The sequence below is a fragment of the Numida meleagris genome, chromosome 23, assembly GCF_002078875.1.
Source record: "Numida meleagris isolate 19003 breed g44 Domestic line chromosome 23, NumMel1.0, whole genome shotgun sequence".
NCBI classification, from domain to species: Eukaryota; Metazoa; Chordata; class Aves; order Galliformes; family Numididae; genus Numida; species Numida meleagris.
Genome location: NC_034431.1, coordinates 1,007,136 through 1,026,822, shown reverse-complemented (window position 1 = coordinate 1,026,822; position 19,687 = coordinate 1,007,136). Strand labels below are relative to the sequence as shown.

The 19,687-nt window shown below is 54.3% G+C and overlaps 1 protein-coding gene across 4 annotated transcripts in view; it reads left to right on the top strand.

Moving 5' to 3' along the window:
- ETS1 (ETS proto-oncogene 1, transcription factor) overlaps positions 17,294 to 19,687 on the top strand; it is a 69,683-nt gene continuing 67,289 nt past the window's right edge. For 2 of the 4 annotated variants that reach the window (XM_021375822.1, XM_021375821.1), the window contains exon 1: positions 17,294 to 17,354. In XM_021375822.1, coding sequence (XP_021231497.1) covers positions 17,309 to 17,354 — 46 coding nt within the window. In that variant the 5' untranslated portion in view covers positions 17,294 to 17,308. Of the gene's footprint in view, positions 17,433 to 19,687 lie in introns of all 4 variants that reach the window. The other 2 variants (XM_021375824.1, XM_021375823.1) reach the window with 1 other exon arrangement.

The window sequence follows — 19,687 nt, the reverse complement described above, 5'->3', positions numbered from 1 at the left end:
TCTGAGCTTTGGCTTTGCTTTGTGACCTGGGGAAAGTGCCTCTCTAACATGCTCCAAGTGCCAGGTAACACGTCATGGAGATGTTCTGGCTGCAAGTTTTCCCTGAGGAAAGGTAGTGACAAAACACTATTTTATCTTCTAAGTGAAAAGGTTCCACAGGCTTCCCTCAACTGTAGAACAGAGATATTAGAAGGAAAATCAATACTTTTTGGTCATTACAAGAAAAGAGCTTTTTTTTTTTTTTTTTTTTAACCAAAGAAAAAAATAATATTGCGGTCCTAAGACGAAACATTTGTTTTTCCACTTTTTAGCAGAGCAGTTCATTGGATATGTGTGCGGGGGGGAAAAAATGCCGTGCACGCGTTCTGGACAAGCTGCATTTATGAGCATCCCCCGTCTGTCGCAAGAGAGCACATGCTGTCAGCTCTCCAGCTGTGGTTTTGAACTGCCGGCCTGCGGTGAGCAGGAAAGTAATTACTCTATAGCGTCGTTTTCACAGCTCTCTTTTTATGGAGACAGCATTGTCTGGGAGCGGGGTCTGTCTCGAGGAGTACTCGCTGATAAAGCTGTGGCTCGTTGCTCCACAAGTGAGACAGGAAATTTGTCCAACACCTCTGCGGAGCCGCAGAGAGCAGCATGCTGGGAGACCCGAGAGTGTAAAACATTATTTCAAGGTGTAGAAGTCGTTGGCCCGGGCTTTGGTTTGTGAAAATTGAGGTTGCTCTGCTGACATCAGTACGGATTTGCAGCAGCGAGGCGAGGAGTTTTGTGACTGCTAAGGTAAATTCCCAAGCAAAATTGTCCTCATGTGTTGTGATCTTAATAAGAAAGCTCCAAAGCAGCCGGCTGCCCTGCCCTTCCTGGCACCAAAAGGGGTTTTGTGTTTTTACCATATTACCCATCAACATTGATTATCTTTACCTCTCAGCATAGGGAAGAAGATCCACGAAAAGAGCCAAGAAGGAAAGAAATGCATTGCAATAGGAGCAAACGTGCTGATTCTCCCATCTCTCCATCTCCAGAGGTGTGGCTAGAGAAGGAGGGCTGAGATTCAGAACTGGCAGCTCCTATTTTAAAGACCTCCAGGGTGAAGCTGAGAGGACACCCTGCATCACTGGCTGCCGTGTCACATGTCCCACAAGCGCCAGCCCCACCATGCAGAAGGATGGGCAGTGTCAGTGCCTACCTGGGGGTCAGGATGTATTGGGGATTAGAGGAATTACCAAAAGCTTGCTGGCAAGCTAGCAGGGGGTCAGAAGGTTATCAGCATGATGGAGAAGCTGTATTTCTTGTGTGTCTTTTCAGGAGAGGAAAAAGCACAGCTGAGCTGGAGGAGCCCCAAGAGCTGCACCTTCTTTGTGGCACGGTCACCTGCCCTGCATGGTCCAGGGGGGACTGGGCACCAACAGTCGTTTTCCCGGTGCTGGGATGAAGGCAGTGGTCAGACGGGCACCAACAGAACCGAAAGAGTTGCGAGCTCCCCAGGGCTGGCTGGGGAACGTCCCCTGGTAACTGATACAGAAAATGGAGAAGTGTCTCGTCTTTCTCTCTGCCATTTTGGGGAAGTGAGAAGGAAATCTCCTCCTGCAAAGTGCTGCAGATGCTGATGAAGAGCTCCAGCAGCAGCGTTTGCATGGCCCTGGAGAAGAACGATGTTTCCTTTGAGGGCAAAAACGGGCAGCGTCAGCCCAGCTGGAGCTGCCGGAGGGAGCAGGTGCCCTTCGTGCACCAGCGCACACCAGCACTGGGTAGCAGCGGCTTCATCACCGAAAGCTGCCCCAAAGCCGGTGGACCAAGCGCAGAAAGCAAGCAACGATCTCCCCCTCCCCACGAAGATGCTTTCTCCCACCCTCCCCGTCTTCCCCCTCCGCCGCACGCAGCCCTTGGGGGGCACTCAGCCCCCGCGGAGCCCGCACGGCGCGGCTGTAACGCTCTGAGCTGCTGGCACCTGCTGGCTGCCTGGGAAATAGCACGTCCGCCTGGGCCGGGGAGGCTCTGTGCCATCAGTTCGCCCCCGCTCCTCCGGGTCCGGTGGATGGAGAGGAAATTCTGACAAGCAGAGGGAGAAATTGAGCACATTGGCGGACGTGGAGGTCCTGCTCCCCCCGCCCTATTTCTGCAGCAGCCCTGGCTTGAGTTTTCTTAGGATGTGGCCTCTCAAACTCCCCGGATGCGTCTCGATCCCAACTTTTCCTGCACGCCATACTTTGCCCTTCCTGCAGTATCTGGGCTGGCAGTCTGTGTCAATCACCGAGACCACACGAGATGTTTCCCCTCATCCCAGGGATCTCTCTCACGTGATTTTGGAAGATCTAAGAGCTGGGATTTGATGGCAGCTCTGTCCCCACTGGCCTGTATATATAGCACAGATACATTGAGGGAGTAAAAATATCAGTGGGTTCGGGTCAGGTCTGCTTGAACTCTTTTTGCCAGACGGAGCATCAGCTGAGCTTAGCTGCAATACTGGGAAACCTAATCCAGCAAAGGAAGGGTTATTTCAGCCCTACAAACAAGCGAGTTCCCACTGGGGCAGTTTAAGGTTGATTCATTCAGGTGCTCAGTGGGTGCCAAATCTCTTCACTAAGCGGCTTCACAGCCCTCCTATAGAAGCACAGGGCTTCATCTCAGCGCATTAAATTGTCAAGAGCTGCAGAGCAGCTCCCTCCCTCCTGCTCCTCCGCTGCTCTCCCAGCTCTGCTTTTCCCCGTGCTGTGATGCTGCCCAAGATGCTCCACATAATTCAGTAAAAGGGGTTTACAAAGACATCTGGTTTTGCACACTCCTGCACAGTCTGGTGGCACCAGGGGAGAAATGGGGAGATAGCAAACAGGTTTGTCCATGGGAAGAAGCTTTTGGGTGTCAGCAGACCATCTGAATCTACCCAAGAATGAGTCCAAGGGCATCTCCACCCAGCCGTGATGAGTGCCCAGCAGTGAGGATAAGCCAGTAGCACACGTGGACACGTCCTGCCTCCAAGGCAGCCACATATGTCATGTCACAGGGACACGTGTCCACGGAGCTGTCCCGATAACCTGGCAGTGTGTGAGCCAACATCTCCTTCACGCTCCCCTGGCTTTGTGCCTTAAGGGCAGGAGGAGGGGAAGGTGCCCCAAGGCACAGAGATGTTTTCGGCACAGCATCACCTTGTGTCACAGCTGGTGGTGGCTGAAGGCTCCCAGGGTTGTGAAATGTGTGTGTTTGCAAAACATGCTGGGTTGCTTCTGAGAAAGATAACCAACTTACAACGAAGGGGCAGGTTTGCTGAAGCAAAACTCTCACAGCCGTGATGGGCTACGGAAGATGACGCTTGTAGAGGAAAGATCAACTTAAGATAGACCAACTACAATAGGAGGAAAGAGCAGAGGCACTTTTGGGGCAAGATCTGCCTGCTTTGTGCTTTTGTTTTATCAGGGAGACAGCTGCTGAGCACTTCTTTACCCGGAGAGGCTTCTGAGATATAAGCCCAGCTCTAAATAGCTTCCTCCTTTATTAGAAATAACCACTGGCACAAGCTGCCACGGGAAGTGATGGATTCTCCATCTCTTGAAGTCTTTAAATCAAGACCGGATGCCTTTTTGGAAGAGATGTATAGCCAAAGAGAAATTACTGGGCTCACTGTAGGAATAAGGGGATGGACTCATATGGCCTGTGTTAGACAGGAAGTCAGCCTGGATAATCTATGGTCCTTTCTGGCTTTAAGATCTATGAAAGTTCAGATCTGCAGCCAGAGTGTGGGACTCTTCACGTGCCTTTCAAACAAAAGCGCTCCAGGGTATGGGAAAGCCTCTGAACTGCTTGGAAAGCTCCCAGTACCCACAGCTTCACTTCCACCGGTACCTGAAGCCGTGCCATTTCCCAGTACATTCTCTTCTCTCCAGGCTTCAGATGGGAGAAGAGCCTGGGGGGAGCAGGGAGGGCACTGCAGTGTTTGGGCTCCGTGGGATGCAGTTCAGCTCGGGGAGGTAACTGCTGTCAGAGGGACCATCCCCACGCAGCATGCAGAGCTGCCAGGTGCAGAACTGCTCAGGCTGCTGAGGCCGGCCACCCAGCTCTGCTGCTGAGGGATCACCACATGGCGATGCCGGGCATCCCCCCCAGCGCTGCCGTGTGTCTGGCTCAGCTCCTTGGCTTGCCACCGTCTGCTGCAGTAGAACAAGAAGGAAACTGAGGCTACACCAGTCAGAACAAGGAGGGCAGGCAGGGTCGGGTTCAGGAATGACTCAGGGTGAGCTGGGTGCAGCCAGCGGTGCCGCGGTGCGGGGAGGTTTTGTCTCAGCCCCGACCCCGCCGTGGTCACCCCACACCTGCCCCAACCCAGGTGCAGCTGTGCTGGCTGGAGCAGGAGTGCTGCTGAGCTCCTTTCATGCTCTGCACCAAAACACCTCCAGCCCTGCGAGCCGAGCAGCCCGGGGAGCAGAGGGGCTCAGAGGTTTTGGCTCTGTCTCTTTTCTGTGCTCAGGAGATGGATGGGGCACGCAGCCAAAAAAAGTCAGAGCTGGATGAACCCACTGGGTGCGAAATTAAGGTGAAAAGCATAATCTGGATCTGCTGACAGTGACGTTGTGCCTCAGACCTTGCAAAGGTGAACTGAAAAGTACTGAATGCCAAAGAGGAGTTTATGAGCTTGCAACCCTCATGTTCATTTTCCAGCTGATTTAATAGGAAAAAGGCGCCCTGCCCTGTGACTTTTGCCTCCCTGAAGGAGAGCAGGGGGCGGAAAAGGGCTGCTTCTCCAGCCTGTCTGCACCTGCTGGGCTTCGTGATCTCGTGGCCTCGTGATGCACAGCACGGCGGCTTTGCATCGCCCCTTCGCTGGGGCTCGGCCACCCGAGAGCGCGGCGCGGCGCTGGCTGCAGTGCCCGGCAGCGGCAGCAGGCGGCTCCCAGAGATGCTTCAGCTCGCGGCTGCCCGGCAGCTCCGGGAGCGCAGGGGAGAGGAGAGGGACGAAGCAAAATAGGAAGGAGAGACACCAAAAAAAAAAAAAAAAAAAAAAGAATGCTGCAAAGTGCCTGGAAAAGTGTGCAAGGCTTTGGCGGTGAGCTGCACCGCACTGCGCCCGCTGCACTCAGCTGCTGGCTCAGGTAGCGCTGCCTTTCAGGTGAAGGCTCCAGGTGACAGTTTAGAAGCAGCCTTCAAGCACTCAGGCCCACCCAGCCCCAGAAACAAGCTTCTCCCTCACCCAGTAAATGCCTCTCCATCTCCTCCTATTTTCCATTTAAATGATAACCTTATAATGCTGCAACCCGGGCACTGCTAAGAGATGAGAACTCAACGGCGGCACTGAAGTGGTGAAAATGTCTTGTTTCATTGCCCAAGCAGCAAGAAAGAAAGAAGAAAGGAAGGGAGAAAAAGAAGAATGCACGATGATTGCATTATGGAGACATCAGGGCACGTGTTCACGGTGCCCCGACACGGTTTGGGCTGCCCCACACGGACCTGGCCAAGGCAATGAGTCGGCTGTGGGGCAGGGTCCCTGCACACCCTGGTGCTCTGGTACTGCTGGTTTTGGAGCAAGCCGCCTGACCTCCCGCTATAGCTCAGCTCCCGGCCGTCTGGAAAGTCAATTCCCTCCTTCCCTGCAGCAGGGCTGAGGGCACTTCCCTGCCCTACAGATGTGCAGCGAAGATAAACAGCCTGCGGGCTGTGAGCTTCTCCAGATGCCGCGGTGGGGGCGAGTGGAGACAGAGATAACGCAGAGGAGTGGGACCGACCCCAGCTGGGTGCCCAGATTGCTCCAAACCTCCTTTTTCCTTTAGTGCAGCACCATGATTTTTTACCAAAGCAAGGATTTGCTTGTGTGCAGTGACCCTCCTTTGGCAGAGGACCCTGAGCGGTTGCTTTGCCCCCTGGGGGGCTGGGGGCTGCCTTCAGGAGGCGTGCTTGTGCTTTCTGCTGTAAAATGTCTCAAAAACGCAGCATGGCAGGAGACACCGTGAATTAAAAGAAAAGTGAAATATAAAGATTTGGAGTTAAAAAAATAAAATAAAATAAAATAATCCACTCCTGGGATGCCAGAGTGGGAGCACGCTGTGGGCTTCAGCACAAGTCACCATGTTGGGGAAGAGCAGAGCTCTCTGCTCCGTGCTCGTGGGGATGCTGCAAAGCCCCAGCTTGGGGTGGGGGGGGGTGTCCAAAGAATTGTCTGAAAGAGGTGTCCAAAAGGGGTGCCCTTCTCACACCTGCAGAGATGGGAACTGAGAGCTCCTGAGCACAGCTGGAGGGAAATAAAAGTACTCTGGAGAAAGGCTAAGCCCCCACCCCCCCACTGCTGCCCCTTGTTTTCCCCATGAGGCTGCAGCCCCGCGATGTCCCCAAGCAGCTTGGCCATGGGGCAGCCGTGGAGGGGCTCAGAGGGAGCTGGGGGGGTCCCCGTGTTTTTGCTGCGGCTCCTCCAGATGAAGCAAGTGAGACAGGAGTGAAAGCAGGGCCTCCGCCTTCAGCTCCTTGTTATCCAATTGCTTGTAATTCTAGGCAATGTCCCAGGGCTTGCCGAAAGGGCTGTATTCATCATCCAGCAAAATAATAGCCATCAGCATGAATAAACTCTAATGGGGAAACACAGAAGCCAGAGCCCAGGTAAGTGACAGGGGCAGAGCATCCTTTTAATGAGTGCAGGACCAGTCCTGCGTGCTCCCTCAGCCACCGCGCAGACAAAAGCACTGCGAGTATTTTGATGTCATTTGCACATTCCTTGCCCAGGACTATTCTGCATCCTTTAGAGAATTCTTTCTCATTTTCAAATCATACAGGGGCTGAAATGTCTGGTGCTGCTTAAAATAAACCCAGTCTGCAGAGAACCTCCTTGCAGCCAGGATGGGTAAGGCAATCTCCTGAGAGGACGCAGCAAAACTCCTCTGAACAATTAACAGCAGCTAATTACTCTTCCCTTTGTGTTTTATTTAGCAGTGGGGCTCAGCCCAGGAAGTCCTGGCTTCCACTGTTGCTGCGTTCTGGCTCTGGGACTGCAAACAGCCTCGTTACGTGCACACACAGCACCGTGCTGCCTTGTGTCTGATGGTGAACCCCGTGGGTGCAGTGCTCCCTCCATCAGCATCCACGTCCCTGCACAGAAGCGTGCAATTACAGAACAGTTTGCATCGGAAGGGACCTTAACAGCCTCGTGGTCCCAGTCCCTGCAGCGCTCAGGGACAGCCCCGCTCCACCAGGTGCTCAGAGCCCCGTCCCCTGACCCCGGGTGTCTGCAGGGATGGGGCACTGCTGCCTCTCTGGGTGCCCTGAAGTGGCTGAGATGAGAAGGAGACATTTCCCCGCTTCCCCCCCCCCCCCGCGTTCTTTCCTGCCCAGTGTCCCCTCCAGGGATGTGTCCAGAAAGCCACCAGCTCAGGGCTGTGCAATTAAATGGTCACGTGGAGCCAAACCAGTGGCTCTGCTGGCTCGTACTGGGAGCCAGAGGGGAAGCACAAGAAAAGGGCCTGGTCCCTCCCTGCTATCACTGATAACCACAGCGCTGGGATTTCCTGAGCCCAGAGTGGATTCTTAGTGGCCCTCGATGGATTCGTCTTCCTTGAATTTTTTAGCTGCTTCTTGACCCCGGCGCTGCCTTTCATCTCTCCCCATCCCTGCACTGGGAGATGTCTGCAGCACGACCTGGTCCTGCAGAGCAGCCCTGCAGCTGCATGGGGTGCAGGGACGTGACAGCAAACTGGGGCTGCAGGGGCAGCGAGCAGCAGCTCCATCCCTTCCATTTCTGATGCTGAGCACAGGTGTTGGGGGTTGGAAATCCATGATTGTTAAGGTCACTTCCAACTCAAGCACTGTATGATTTGGGGAGGGTGGGTGTGCAACAGGATGGGGACTGAGCTCTGACATTTGGAAAATGGGGCAAAGCTGCCCCCAGGAGCTGGGCATGAGGGCCACAGAATCATTGGGGCTGGTCCCTGCCTGATGGATGGAGCTGCTGCAGACGGGGCACGGGAGGAGACGGGCAGGGTGCACCCACGTGCAGGCAGGAAGAGGCAGCTAAAATAAGCAGGAGGGTGGAAAAGGGAGGAGAGAGTATTAAGCAGATAACAGAAAGGTTAGAGGGGAAAGTCAGAGGAAGTGAGCCGAAAACAGCTGAATGTCACAGAGAGGTGAAGCTGTGCCTCACGAGCAGCGCAGAGCACCGTGATGAGGAAACCAACACAGAGTGAAGTGCAGATCCACCAGCAGTGATGTGCAGATACATTGCCATCGTCCCCATCCTGCAGCCCCTGGGGTCACTCAGGAGCAGCGTGTGGGGCCGGCTGGGTGCAGGTCCCTGTGCTGGGTGCAGGTCCCTGTGCTGGGTGCAGGTCCCTGGGTTGGGTGCAGGTCCCTGTGCTGGGTGCAGGTCCCTGGGTTGGGTGCAGATCCCTGTGCTGGATGCAGGTCCCTGTGCTGGGTGCAGGTCTCTGTGCTGGGTGCAGGTCCCTGGGTTGGGTGCAGGCACAGTGCCCGCGTGGGGTGACATTTGATTCATTTTATTCAAAGTATCATTGGTATTTGGGAACAAAGCACACGCAAACGATTGGCTGCGGTCGTTCCTCGTGTGGGCTGGATTTTGTCTCAGTGCCTCATCCACGTGTGGGAACGGAGCCTGGGTAATTCTGCGCTGCTGCAGCAACAAAAGCTGGACGTTCCTGTGAGCCAAACGCTCCGGGGCTCTGCGATTTCCACATCCAGAGCGAGCTTAGGGCTGAGCCCCAGGTGCCATTACCTCATGTTTGTTTGCTCGGGCTGGGAATAACACCCACCGCCCTCCGTGTCAGAGCTGCCAGACACCTTTCTGCTGGCTGTAACTCTCGCAGCAGCCACCCCGGCCCTGAGGATGCTCTTTGGCCCTTCACGGTTTACTCCCATTTCCTGGCTGCCAATCTTCATTTAACTCGTGGAGCTCTGCATCACGACGTGCCTGAGGGCTGAGCCCCACTCGTGGCCCCGCAGAGCGTCTGGGGCTCTATCAGCGCTGCCAAAGGAGAGCAGAGGAGGGGGAGAGCAGCCCCGGCCCCGCAGGGCTGTGCTGCAGCTGATAAGAGCCCTGACGGGCTGTAATGGGAGCCCTGGCCGCCTGTTTCCTCACAAAGTCATGACTCAGGGATAATGTTCACATCCTCTGAATGGCGAGGGAGCTAAAAATACAGCCAGGAAAACGCGAATGAGCGAGCGAGCATGAATGAGAGCGTGAGTGAGAAATGCACAGGGGAAAAGAGAGAGGAAGCATGAATGAAAGAGCCTGGGAGAGAGGGAGTGCAAGCAGCCGGCCCTTCCAAGTTTCCAAGCTGCGAGGCTTGCAATCAACGCGCTGCGCGCAGCGTGGCTGCAGCCGCCGTGCTGGGGGCTGCGCCTCTGAGCGTGGGGGAGATGGGCAGCCCCGGTGCTCCCCAAACCCCGTTCCTCCAGCACTTCCCAGCGCTTTTTGGGGGTGAGCGTGTTGCTGCCAACTCCTGCTGCCCCTCTTGTATGCACGCAGGAGCTCATTTTCCCAGAAAGACAAAGGATCTCACCAACAGCACTGGGCTTCATGTCCCTCTGGAGCTGCATTTTGCACATTCATCCCTCGGGAGCCCCGTGGCACTGGGTACAAGCAGAGGGAAGGATGCTCGCTGGCCCCGAGCTCTGCAGTCCCCCCTGTGTGAACAGATGTGCCTTGAAGCACGGTGTTAGGGTTAGGCTACACTCCCAGCCCAGAGCAGAAGGTGTATTTGAGATATGTATGAGAAGAGGCTCTGTGTGCACTGCAATCCCATACAGTGTCGTTTTGTCTCTAAGCGGAGTCTGGGGACAAAATCCTCCAGAATGCAAAGCCTTTTCCATGCAGACTCCAGGAGCTCTGTAACGGAGAAGTTTTACACCAAAATTCCATTTTCTGGTGCCCCCTCCCTTGGCAGGGCTGCCACGAGCACATCCCCAGCACCTCCCATCCGCAGCGCGAGCCGGGGCCTTGCTTCAATTATTTCCTCCTGGGATCCGGCCGCTGTGCCACAGCCCCTCGCCCGCCACTTCCCCGCTCCTGGTTCTCGTTCCGAGCTTCTTTTGTCCCGGGTTTGCTCCATGGGGTTGGGTGGGGAGCGAACAGCATCCTCACAATGGGGACTGAATGGTGCTGAGCAGCCCCAGCCCGTGCAGCGCTGCGTGCCCACCCCTCTGCTGGCTGCAGGGCATCAGAGCGCTGTGTCCCATTGCTGCAGGAATACAATGGGAACAGGGGGGTTTCTACCACCAGTAATGGGGGTTTACCTAAGAAGAGCCAATTTTGCCCAACACGTGCTAAGGAGCCTTTCTTGCGCTCTCTTTCATCAGAGCTGCCCAGGAATGAGTTCACCCATGCTTTTGCCTTCCCAAGCCACAATTTGGGGGGGGGAAATGAATAAAAAGGAGACTCCTGGGTCCCACAGGTCACGCAGCATCGCCGGCAGCGGGAAGCCACCCCCAGCAGCTCTGTCTGGGCCGGGTCACGGCGGGACGAGGGCTCAGCGCAGCCCGCGCTGCAGATGGGAAGCGAGATTAAGCCCTTCGTCACCACGCTGCACCCGCTGCCCTGACAAAGGCCGGGGTGAGCCTGGTGCTAATCCAAGGAGCCAATTTTAGAGCTCTCGCAGACAATCTCCGATTGTTTGGGGCCGGTTTGAAGTTTTCCCAGCCGCGCCGTCATCGCATCCTGCGGCGGGGCAGGAAGGGCTCCGTGCAGGCACCGCTGTGCCCGGCGGTCCCCGAGGTGTGACAGCACGGTCCCCATCCCCACCACCCCATAAGGGACGGGCTTGGCGGCCCCGTGGAGCAGGGGGGAACGGCCATGCCAGTGGGAATCAATGTGGATGTGGCCGCTCCCGTTCCCCTGCCCCCATCTCCCTTCCCCCCAGCACAGAGCTCCGTTTCCCTTTCGGCTCTCAGCGGTTTTTTTGCAGCTCTGCCTCAAGATGGGAAACCAGGCAGAGGTACCTGGGGCTGCCCCCCACCCACTTCTTGTCTGCTCTCAAGATGTTTCTGAGCTCCCCCCTTTCTATTTCCATCCTCATTGTCATCCTGCTTCGAGAGGAAGGTCTATTCTTCCCCAGCTCCTTTTCTCCCTACCAAAATGGGACATTGTTTCTTCTTTCTTTGATTTAAAAGCCAAAAACAGTTATAGGAAACTGTTCAGCAGATGTTTTACAGCATGAACCTCGGGAAAATAAATAAATAAATAAAAGCTCTCTGATTTTTGCTCGGGGATCTATATTTAGCCCAATGTTTCCTCCGATTCAGGGTTTGTGTTGGCATAGGAGAGGCGTAGGTTTAAGCACTTTGATTGTAGTATTTATTCTATTCCTCCCATTCGCTGCATCCATGAAAATCTGGAGCTGGCTGCGGGAGCGAGCGCAGCGCGTGCGGGGAGAGGTGGATTCAGATTGCTCTGTGCTTCCCCATGGTCCCTGCAGCCCACGGATGCTCAGGGTGGGACTGGAAAAGAGAATTTCCCATCCGATCTCGTTAGGGTGAGAGAAGCTGTGCCCACGCTGCCTGCAGTGTGTGGCATTTGCACTCAGGGTGGCGGCGCGGGAGGGGAAAATGAGAAAAATAATAATAATTTAAAAAAATGGGGCCCTCAGCTATGGAAGCAGGAGCAAGGAGTGCCTTCAGGAGGCAGTTTTTCCAATTTTATGCTGAAAACCCACAGATGATGACCAGCAGGACTTCAGTGCTGGGGCTCCTAGGGGGGATATGCAGAGACCCTACAGACAGCAGAAGTTGCAGAATCATCATCAGAAGAAACCAGGCGTTGAAAGCACGTAAGATGTGTGTTAATACAGTTTGTTTTCTGTGGCTGATCCCATGACTTATCCTGCAGGTCACCTCCTTCGCCCAGCGCAGAGCCAAGCCTAGGACCTAAAGCAAACCCCTCACTTTTTCCCCATTGGAAGCTTTGAATCAGGACAGTTCTTATTCCCAGGGCTGTGGTGTTATCTCCTGGGCTGCAAACCCAGAGCAGATGGGAGGTGCACCCAGCTGGGCGGGCAGGGAGGGATTGTTTGGTGCTGGGACGTGGGCTGGCCCCAAGTGTGACACCAGCACCAGCACAGTGATCCGTGCTGTGGTCCACAGTTTGAAATCAAAGCTATGTTTCCAGACATTAATGGCTTGTTTGTTGTCTCAGATGGTGGAAAACCAGATAAAAGTTGTAGCCCGAATGACCTGTTTGATTTCCAGCGGGGCATTGCTGGTGCCGTTTCTAAATAGCCTGCATTAGAAAGACAGAGCAATTAAAAAGGCAAACTCACCCAAATTCATGGGCTGCACTCTGGGATGGGGAAAGGATAAAGATCTGATTCATAGGAACATCTTTGGCTCCTTTATTTAGCGTTCTCTATGTTATATATGCAGACAATCAGGAATGTCAGTTTCTCCAGACTGCTTGTTGCATAAATTAGGATGGTTTGCTGCTCAGTGCTAACCCCGCCGTGACCCTCCCCGCCAGCCCCTCGCTCTGCTCACAGCCAGCGCGCTCACGCCTGCTGCCACAGAGCCCTGAGAGCACTGGGGCAGCCTCTGCAGGAGCCTTTTTGGAGCTCTGATAACTTGGGGGAAGTTGATGCACCACTGGTTCCCAGCAGGATGGGTGCTGGGAGGTGCTCATGCCGTCGGGGTCACGCGATGCTGCAGGTGATGATGGAGCAACGTGAGCGTGGTCTGGCTGCTGATGCTCTGCCTGCATCTGAATTGCCCAGGGATGCTTCTCCTCGCAGCACAGTGCAATAGTGTCCTGCGTCCAGCTCTATGTTCTGGAGCCCAGATGAGCTCCAGCAGCAGCTGGAGAAACGCCCCGGGAGATGCGGAGCCCGTGTCTGGGTGGAAACCTGTTCAGCCCCGCTGATAAATGAGACGCTGCTGCTTCCCCTCCCACCCACACACTTCCACTTTCACTTCACATGTGGGACCCAGCACTGCGATCCGGAGCCGGGCCATAAATAACCCCTCCATGACCGGCCTGCGCGGAGACGGTGCGTTACAGCTGCCCCTATGGGCTCCTCCTCCTGGAGCACACGCTGCCCTCCCAGCAGGGACCCCCAGCGGTGCCACCCGTGTCCCCAGCAGGGATGGGGCACAGCAGGAGCCCATCGCAGAACTGCTGGTGGGGCTCAGGAATTCCACAGGAGAGGCGCAGCTGTGCTCAAAGCCCATCCCTTCCCAACATCACAGACAAACTTTCCTTGACCTGGAACCAGATGGAAAGCAAGCAGAGAGGTAAAGGACACGTTAAGAACTCGTTTCCACAAAACCAAGCCTCACGTTTCTGCTACCGTCTGGTCCCACTTCCCTGCGTAGCAACCAGTATCGGTAAGGTGTGCAGCTTTCTGCACCGGCTCCGTTGGTGCGTGCATGGCACTGCATGAGCAGCCCCTCCTGCTGCAGGGCGTTCACCCTCCACACTTGGTAAGGATGCATCTTTACCGATGGTTTGAGCGTTGGTGCAGCGCTACACGGGGAACGTTCCATTGGATAAAAGAAAATAAAAATCTCTGTCTTTGCCCCCGTGCTCATAGCAAGTTAAGTAATAAAGACCAAGTAATTAACTGGCTGCTGAATCCGTCTGGAGATCTGCCCAGATTTCGAGCGGGAATGGCTGGCTGATAGCGATTTGTGAATCTGATCTTTATTTGTGTGCTTGCCTGGGAGAAGAGCGCTTCTGAAATCTGAAATCAGCCCTCGATGAAATGATTTGAGGCGAGGATTTCCAGTCACAGATTTGAGGATGCGTGGCGCAGCCCTACCTGTTTTTCTCCCAGTACATCAGATGGTTTGACAAAACATCCCCCTCCCAACCGACAGCCCTAATTCCTGAAATGAGAACTGGCAAATGACAACTGACTTTCCAGATAACATTTCCATAACTGATAATGGATTTACCTTTGTGTTGTGGTGTTTGGGAGCTCCCGAGTGCTGCGCTTCTTAACAGTGGGAGCAGGGCAGGCACCCACACAAAGGAGGTTACAGTGGTAACGTTTATGTCAGCTCTTAGAAAAGCCATTATTCTTTGTGCTTACAATGCAAAAAGTGCCCATTTGCATACGAAGGGCACAGACTGGCAATGTTATGGCTACGACTTCCCTAGAGATGTTGCTTCACATCACACTTAGAGCTGAGTGGAAATTTCTCACTTCCTCTTCCAGAATGAAGAGATGGATGGCAGCGGGTGTTATTTTTGGTTTTCTCACATATAGATATGTACCTGTATTTCTAGTCATATGCAGAGAGGGAGACAGTGCTAAAAGTGAAAACTCAAAGCAGAATGAGGGAATTTTTGCGAGGCATGTTGTCCCACCCAGGCCGTACCTCCTGCATCCATCTCCTTGTATCCCAGATGTCAGATCTGAGCTCCCGCTTGACCCAAGGACAGGCAAGCGTTGCTCTCTGGCTTTTGGGGACAAATATTTTCCCCGGCCTGGGGCAGGGCACACGGCATCCCTGCTCTGCACCCATGAAGCAGTGAATGGGATCCTCGCCCCGGTGCAGCAGGGCCAGAAGCAATGAGCCCTGGCTGTGCCTCTGCTTCGTGTTTGAGGGCAGCCAGCAACGGAAAGCCTCAGCACCTGGAGGCCAGATGTGCAGGGCTCCTGAGGGACCGCTGCTGGGCCATCTGTGGCACAGGCTACGTGTCTTCATCTGGAGTTCCAGGAGGGTCAGGAGGGAATGCTGTAGCCTGGGCAAATCCGGTGGAACATTTACAAGCACAAGCAGAACCCTGGTCTGGCCACATCACCTTGCCCAGTGCAAAGAGGGGCTGGGAAGTCACCCCCCAAGCCACAGCTCCCCACCAGTGTTCCCTTCTGCTGGGTCACTGCCAACTGAGAGCAGACAGTCCCAGCACTCAGGACGTTTTATCAGTTCCTGCTCTGTTTTTCTGGAGTAATATGGAGGTGATGATGCTCACAGACCCAGCAAGTGACATGGAAGTTCATTACATGCAGCCCTCAGTGACTTAAGATCCTCAGTCTGAAGGACCTGTCAAGAAACCTGGGGGCTGCAGGGGGTGCACTGTGGACGATGACATCCAATGCAACCAGGGCACTCCAGCTGGGATGGATTTCTCCAGGTGATCAGAGCTCATTCTCCAGCTCCAGGACGCAAGCCACGACCCTTCCTGTTCACAGCCATCTCCGGGGTGATGCTAACCCCGTGTTCCATCCATTCCTCTAACTGCAAAATGGAGATAAGCGTTTCTCAGCACACTGGGAAAGGGGCTGTGTGTGCTGACACGTGCATCCAGTGCCTCCCAGGAGCCCAGAGGTCATTTCTGTGCCCTAAATTCAACCTGTGCGCAGCCTTTGAACCATCCACGGGACATTTCAGATTCGGTAAGAGCGGTAATAACTGCTTTAATTAGACACTAATGAATCATTTCATTTTTTTATGAGTACAAAGAAAATCCAAACCATCTGGAATGGAAACTACTTCTTTATGCACTATGGCTTTATGAGCTGAATGAACGTCCCTAAATTTAACCCAACTTTTTGCTGGTGGCTGAAGCCATGGATTCAAACCCCAAAATTAGGCGACCATGTGCAAGCAGCCCCTCCTCCAGGAGAGGTGACCTGCACACAGCAGGCACCGCGCTGCCTCGTAAGAGCTCAAACCAGAAGCCTCTCCATTTTGCAGACACACAGCCGACTGGACAGCCATAACGCAGAGGCTGTTAATACATAGATTACTGTATCAGAAAGGCTCCATGCTGCAGAGCACAGCATCCAGCCCAGGGAAGGAAAGACATCTTGCTCGCAGCTGCCCGCGGGGTTATCCTGCAGCCTTGGGAAGAGTTGCCCAGATAAAAATTGATTGCTGGATGCATTCCACTCCTTTGGCGCTCAGACGTGACCGAGCCTTTGTACCAAAGCCCAGCAGGCTGGAAACCTTCCTGAGAAGATGGAGCCCTGTAAATAATTTCCTGAGTTAAAATAGCTACACGAGAGATCCGTGCCTTATGGCTGTGAGTTCAGCAGGTAACGTGTACTCATGCCACCTGCAGCTGTGCGCTTCTGAGTGAAGGCAAGGGCTGACATAGAGCTCCATTCTTCCCTTAGGAGCTTGTGAAAGTCCTCGAAGGACTTGTTAATACCTTTTATGTGCATAAATATTGGTGTTTGGGGGGGATCTTGGGGGGCTATTTGTCGCTATGTGTGACTACGTGTGATGCATTCTGCTGGGCTGGGAGGTGAGGGGCAGGAGGGTCCTTGCAGAGCACTGCAGCTCTGCACATTTGATTTCTCTGGGCAGCATTTGGCAGCAGTAGATGTCACAGAAGTCCAAGAAGGCAGAAATTATGCAGCTGACATGATACAGTTTCAGTCTACGCTTTGCAAACAGCCACTGAGCTGGGAGTCGCCAGAATACCAGGTTACAAGCTGGGAGTTCTTCCTGTCCCTGGGATGACCGATGCTTCACCCTGCACTTCCAGCGATAGCACCCAGATGCACGCACTGCATTTTATTTTATTTTTTTATTGTGAAGATGCTGCAAACTTTCCCACAAGCTGACAGCTCCTGTGTGGCAGGGACGCGTGCTGGAGCGCGGCACATTTCCAGCCTGGAGCCCTCTCCTGGAGGAAAAGGCAGCTGTGCAGGATGGGTTCCTCCTCCCGCGTCCAGGGCTGGGTAGTGCTGGGCTGCGGGGTCCAGAGCTGTTTGGAGCAGAACGAGGAATTTACTGCCAGATTTTAGGACTCAGCATGCTGCAGCCTTTGTTTCTGTTCCCATCTCTTTCCCTGCCCGGGGAGAGCGCTCGCCTGCTCTTCTGCACTCTGTAGCCCTGCGCACTGCATCCCTGCATGCTGCAGCCTCCATGCTCCCCTTTCCCCCGGGGTAAAGCAGCCCGTGGTGCTGCAGCGGGGCCTCCAGCAGCAAGGCCCGAGCCAGCGCTGCCCAGTGCTCTCCCCACTATGGTATCCAAGATAAAGGGAGACCACTGCAGCCTTTGTGCTTTTAGAAGAAAGCAGGCGTGCACCGAGGGGTTCGCAAATGGGCAGTGGGAGCCTGGCGGCTGGATCCTGCCTGGGTCTGGGGGTGAGGCGGGCACCCAGAAGCACCGCGGTGCCTGCTGTGCGCAAGGGAGCAGGAAACCCAGAGGCGCCCAGGGGACTTTTGAGGAAGAAATAGCAATTTTTGGCAGCAGGCACCTCAGAGCCGGGGCACCTCAGCCGAGCTTTGGGAATGGGCTGGATAAACCTCACACCCCACGGCGAGGGTCGCAGCGTGACATCTGCCAGCGAGAGCGCAGCGCGGGGGGCTCGCCTCCCCACCGCCCGAGCGGGGCTGACCACTCCCCCTCCCTTTGAATAGGCGGCCCTGCTGCAAACACTATGGTATTTCCATCCTCCCCAGCTCCGGCGCAGAGGATAGCACCAGGTAGTTGGAGAGAGACCGGAGACAAGTGTGGGGAGCCGTGGAGGACATAAGCTTTTTCCTTGGTCTTCCAGATAAGTAGTAAGTGGTGGTGGGGAGAGAGTCGCTTTAAAGGCTGCTGTGGGCTGTAGGTACCTGTGTTTGCTTCCAGGATAGATGGAAGGTTTGTTTTGCTGGGCATTTACTCTGTCTCTATTCCCAGTTTCACCCAGTGGCTGATTCGTGTGTTTGCGAATAGTTCTGCAGTGTCTTATGAATGTCTGAGCTGATGCTTCCCTTTAAAAATCCTTTTTATTTTTATAGATGGAGTCTATCAAGCTGATACGTATGCTTAGGAGAACATTATTGTTTCCCTCATCTAGGTAGCAGGCTGCGCCCTGGCATTCTTGCAGTGGATTTACATTTGCAGTTCCTTCTATTTCCAGAGCGGCAGCTTTGGTTGTGGGGTGGGGGTTTGCTTGTGCTCACTGTGGGGCAGGGGACCAGCAAGGTACCCAGGCCCAGGTGCTCTCCTGGCTCCTCCAGCACAGCTGGGTGCGCAGAGAGATAGGGAGCGGGCAAGTTGACCTGCACCCCCCCCCCAGACAGGGCTGCTTTCTGTCTTTGGAGGGATGCTATGCGGGATTTGCTGCCTCACCTCCGCATGTTTTCTATAGCAGTGGCGTCCCCAAAGGGCAGAAAATGCCGCAGGTGAGTGTTCTGTGTGCATTTGCCTATGGGAGGAATTGGGCTCAGGAGCCCTGAGTGTGGCAGCCATAGGGATGTGCAGCTGTGCCGCTGCTGCTCCTTGGGATGCGCAAAATCCTGCGCCCCTCGCCCAGCCAAAAAGGGCCAGCGGGAGCTGTGCAGCCCCAAGTAACACAGCCAGGCCTTCCCCCTTCCTATTAGCCCCTAAATCCTCACTTTGCTTGCGGCCACTCTCTCGGTATTACCGTTACCATCAACTTCCCATCCTGTGCTGTCAACTGACACCTTTGGGGGCTGTGGGCTGGGACCGGGGCGGTTTCCTGGTTACAGGCTGTTCGTGCTGCCTCTAATCCAGCTGGGGTTTTGATCTCACCCCTGCCTGTCCTGTAAACAATTTTCTGGCAAGCCAGATATTTAGGGCTACCCAGACATTTGCATCAGGAATGGCCCCACTCACCCAGGGGTTGTGATCTCCATGGAGGATTGCTGTGCATTTTGTGCACCCAGCAGTGGGATTGCGTGTGGCCCCTGCCCTGAGCTGCAGGGTGCCACGTGCATCCCCAAACCAGAAAGCACCCCCATGCTATCATCACCTTTTTATGTTTGACATGTGAAGGCACAGAGAAACTCTGGTTTCTCTTAACTTTCTACGGCTGCTGAGTACTTAATGCTTAGTGGGATTTTCAAAACACCAGCAGATTTGGGCAGGCTGGTCCCAAGCATCCTTCCATAGGCCGTGCAGGGAGTCTGGAGTAAAACACGCAATATAGCTGGGCCTTCAATCCCTCTTCTTTCCCCCTTTGCTTTGCCCTAGCTGAGGATCCGGCCCACGACGCTGTGCTGTTGGTCTATTATTTCACAGAGGGAAATACGTGAGTGGAATAACAGATGACCTAATTAACCCCCCCACCCATTCACATCTTCCTGCAGTTGCAAATAGCAGCTCTGATCTCAGAGGGAGCAGTGTGACTGTTGGCAGCAGCCTCTCTGGTTCAGCATCCCACCTAGACCCTCCTCAGCACGACCTGCTGCGCTGCCTCGCTGCAGGGTTGGTGGTTCCACTGCTGCAGAGCCAAGGCAGCACCTTAGGGCTCAGGTACTCGGCCTCTCACCCTCCCTTTCCCTGTGTGAGCTAAGGGAGGGCATTTAATCCCTCTGAGTATTTACTGAGGATGCAGAAGGACACTGAGTACATTTGTCTATTTCCCATCGCTGTGTTATTTACTGCCCTGCCTGGCCTCCCTTCAGTTACCTTTGACAATGCTGCAAAGTTTCAAAATCATAATAGATGTAGGAGCCCCCGATGCAAAGCAGAGGCAGGAGGTGGTTGATCTGTTAAGCAGCATATTTTGTACATAGTTGGCAGCAAGAGAAAAATCCTTCCCATTGCTTGTGTCCCCGCATTAGGGATGCTCCTTTTATTTTAAGCTGGTGCCAGGGGTTGATGAATTGAATGAGTTTTTAACATGCCAACAGATCAACAAACACTCTTTCCCCTGAGAACTGAATTGGCAAGCAGCCTGGAAAGTGCCAGGGTTCCAAGGGTTAAAACCCTGTGGAACAAAGTCATTTCCATGAGCTATTTTCTCCACCCCCTCAAAGATGATAAATTATTGCTTGATGAAAAATAAAGCGGTATCCCTAAGCAA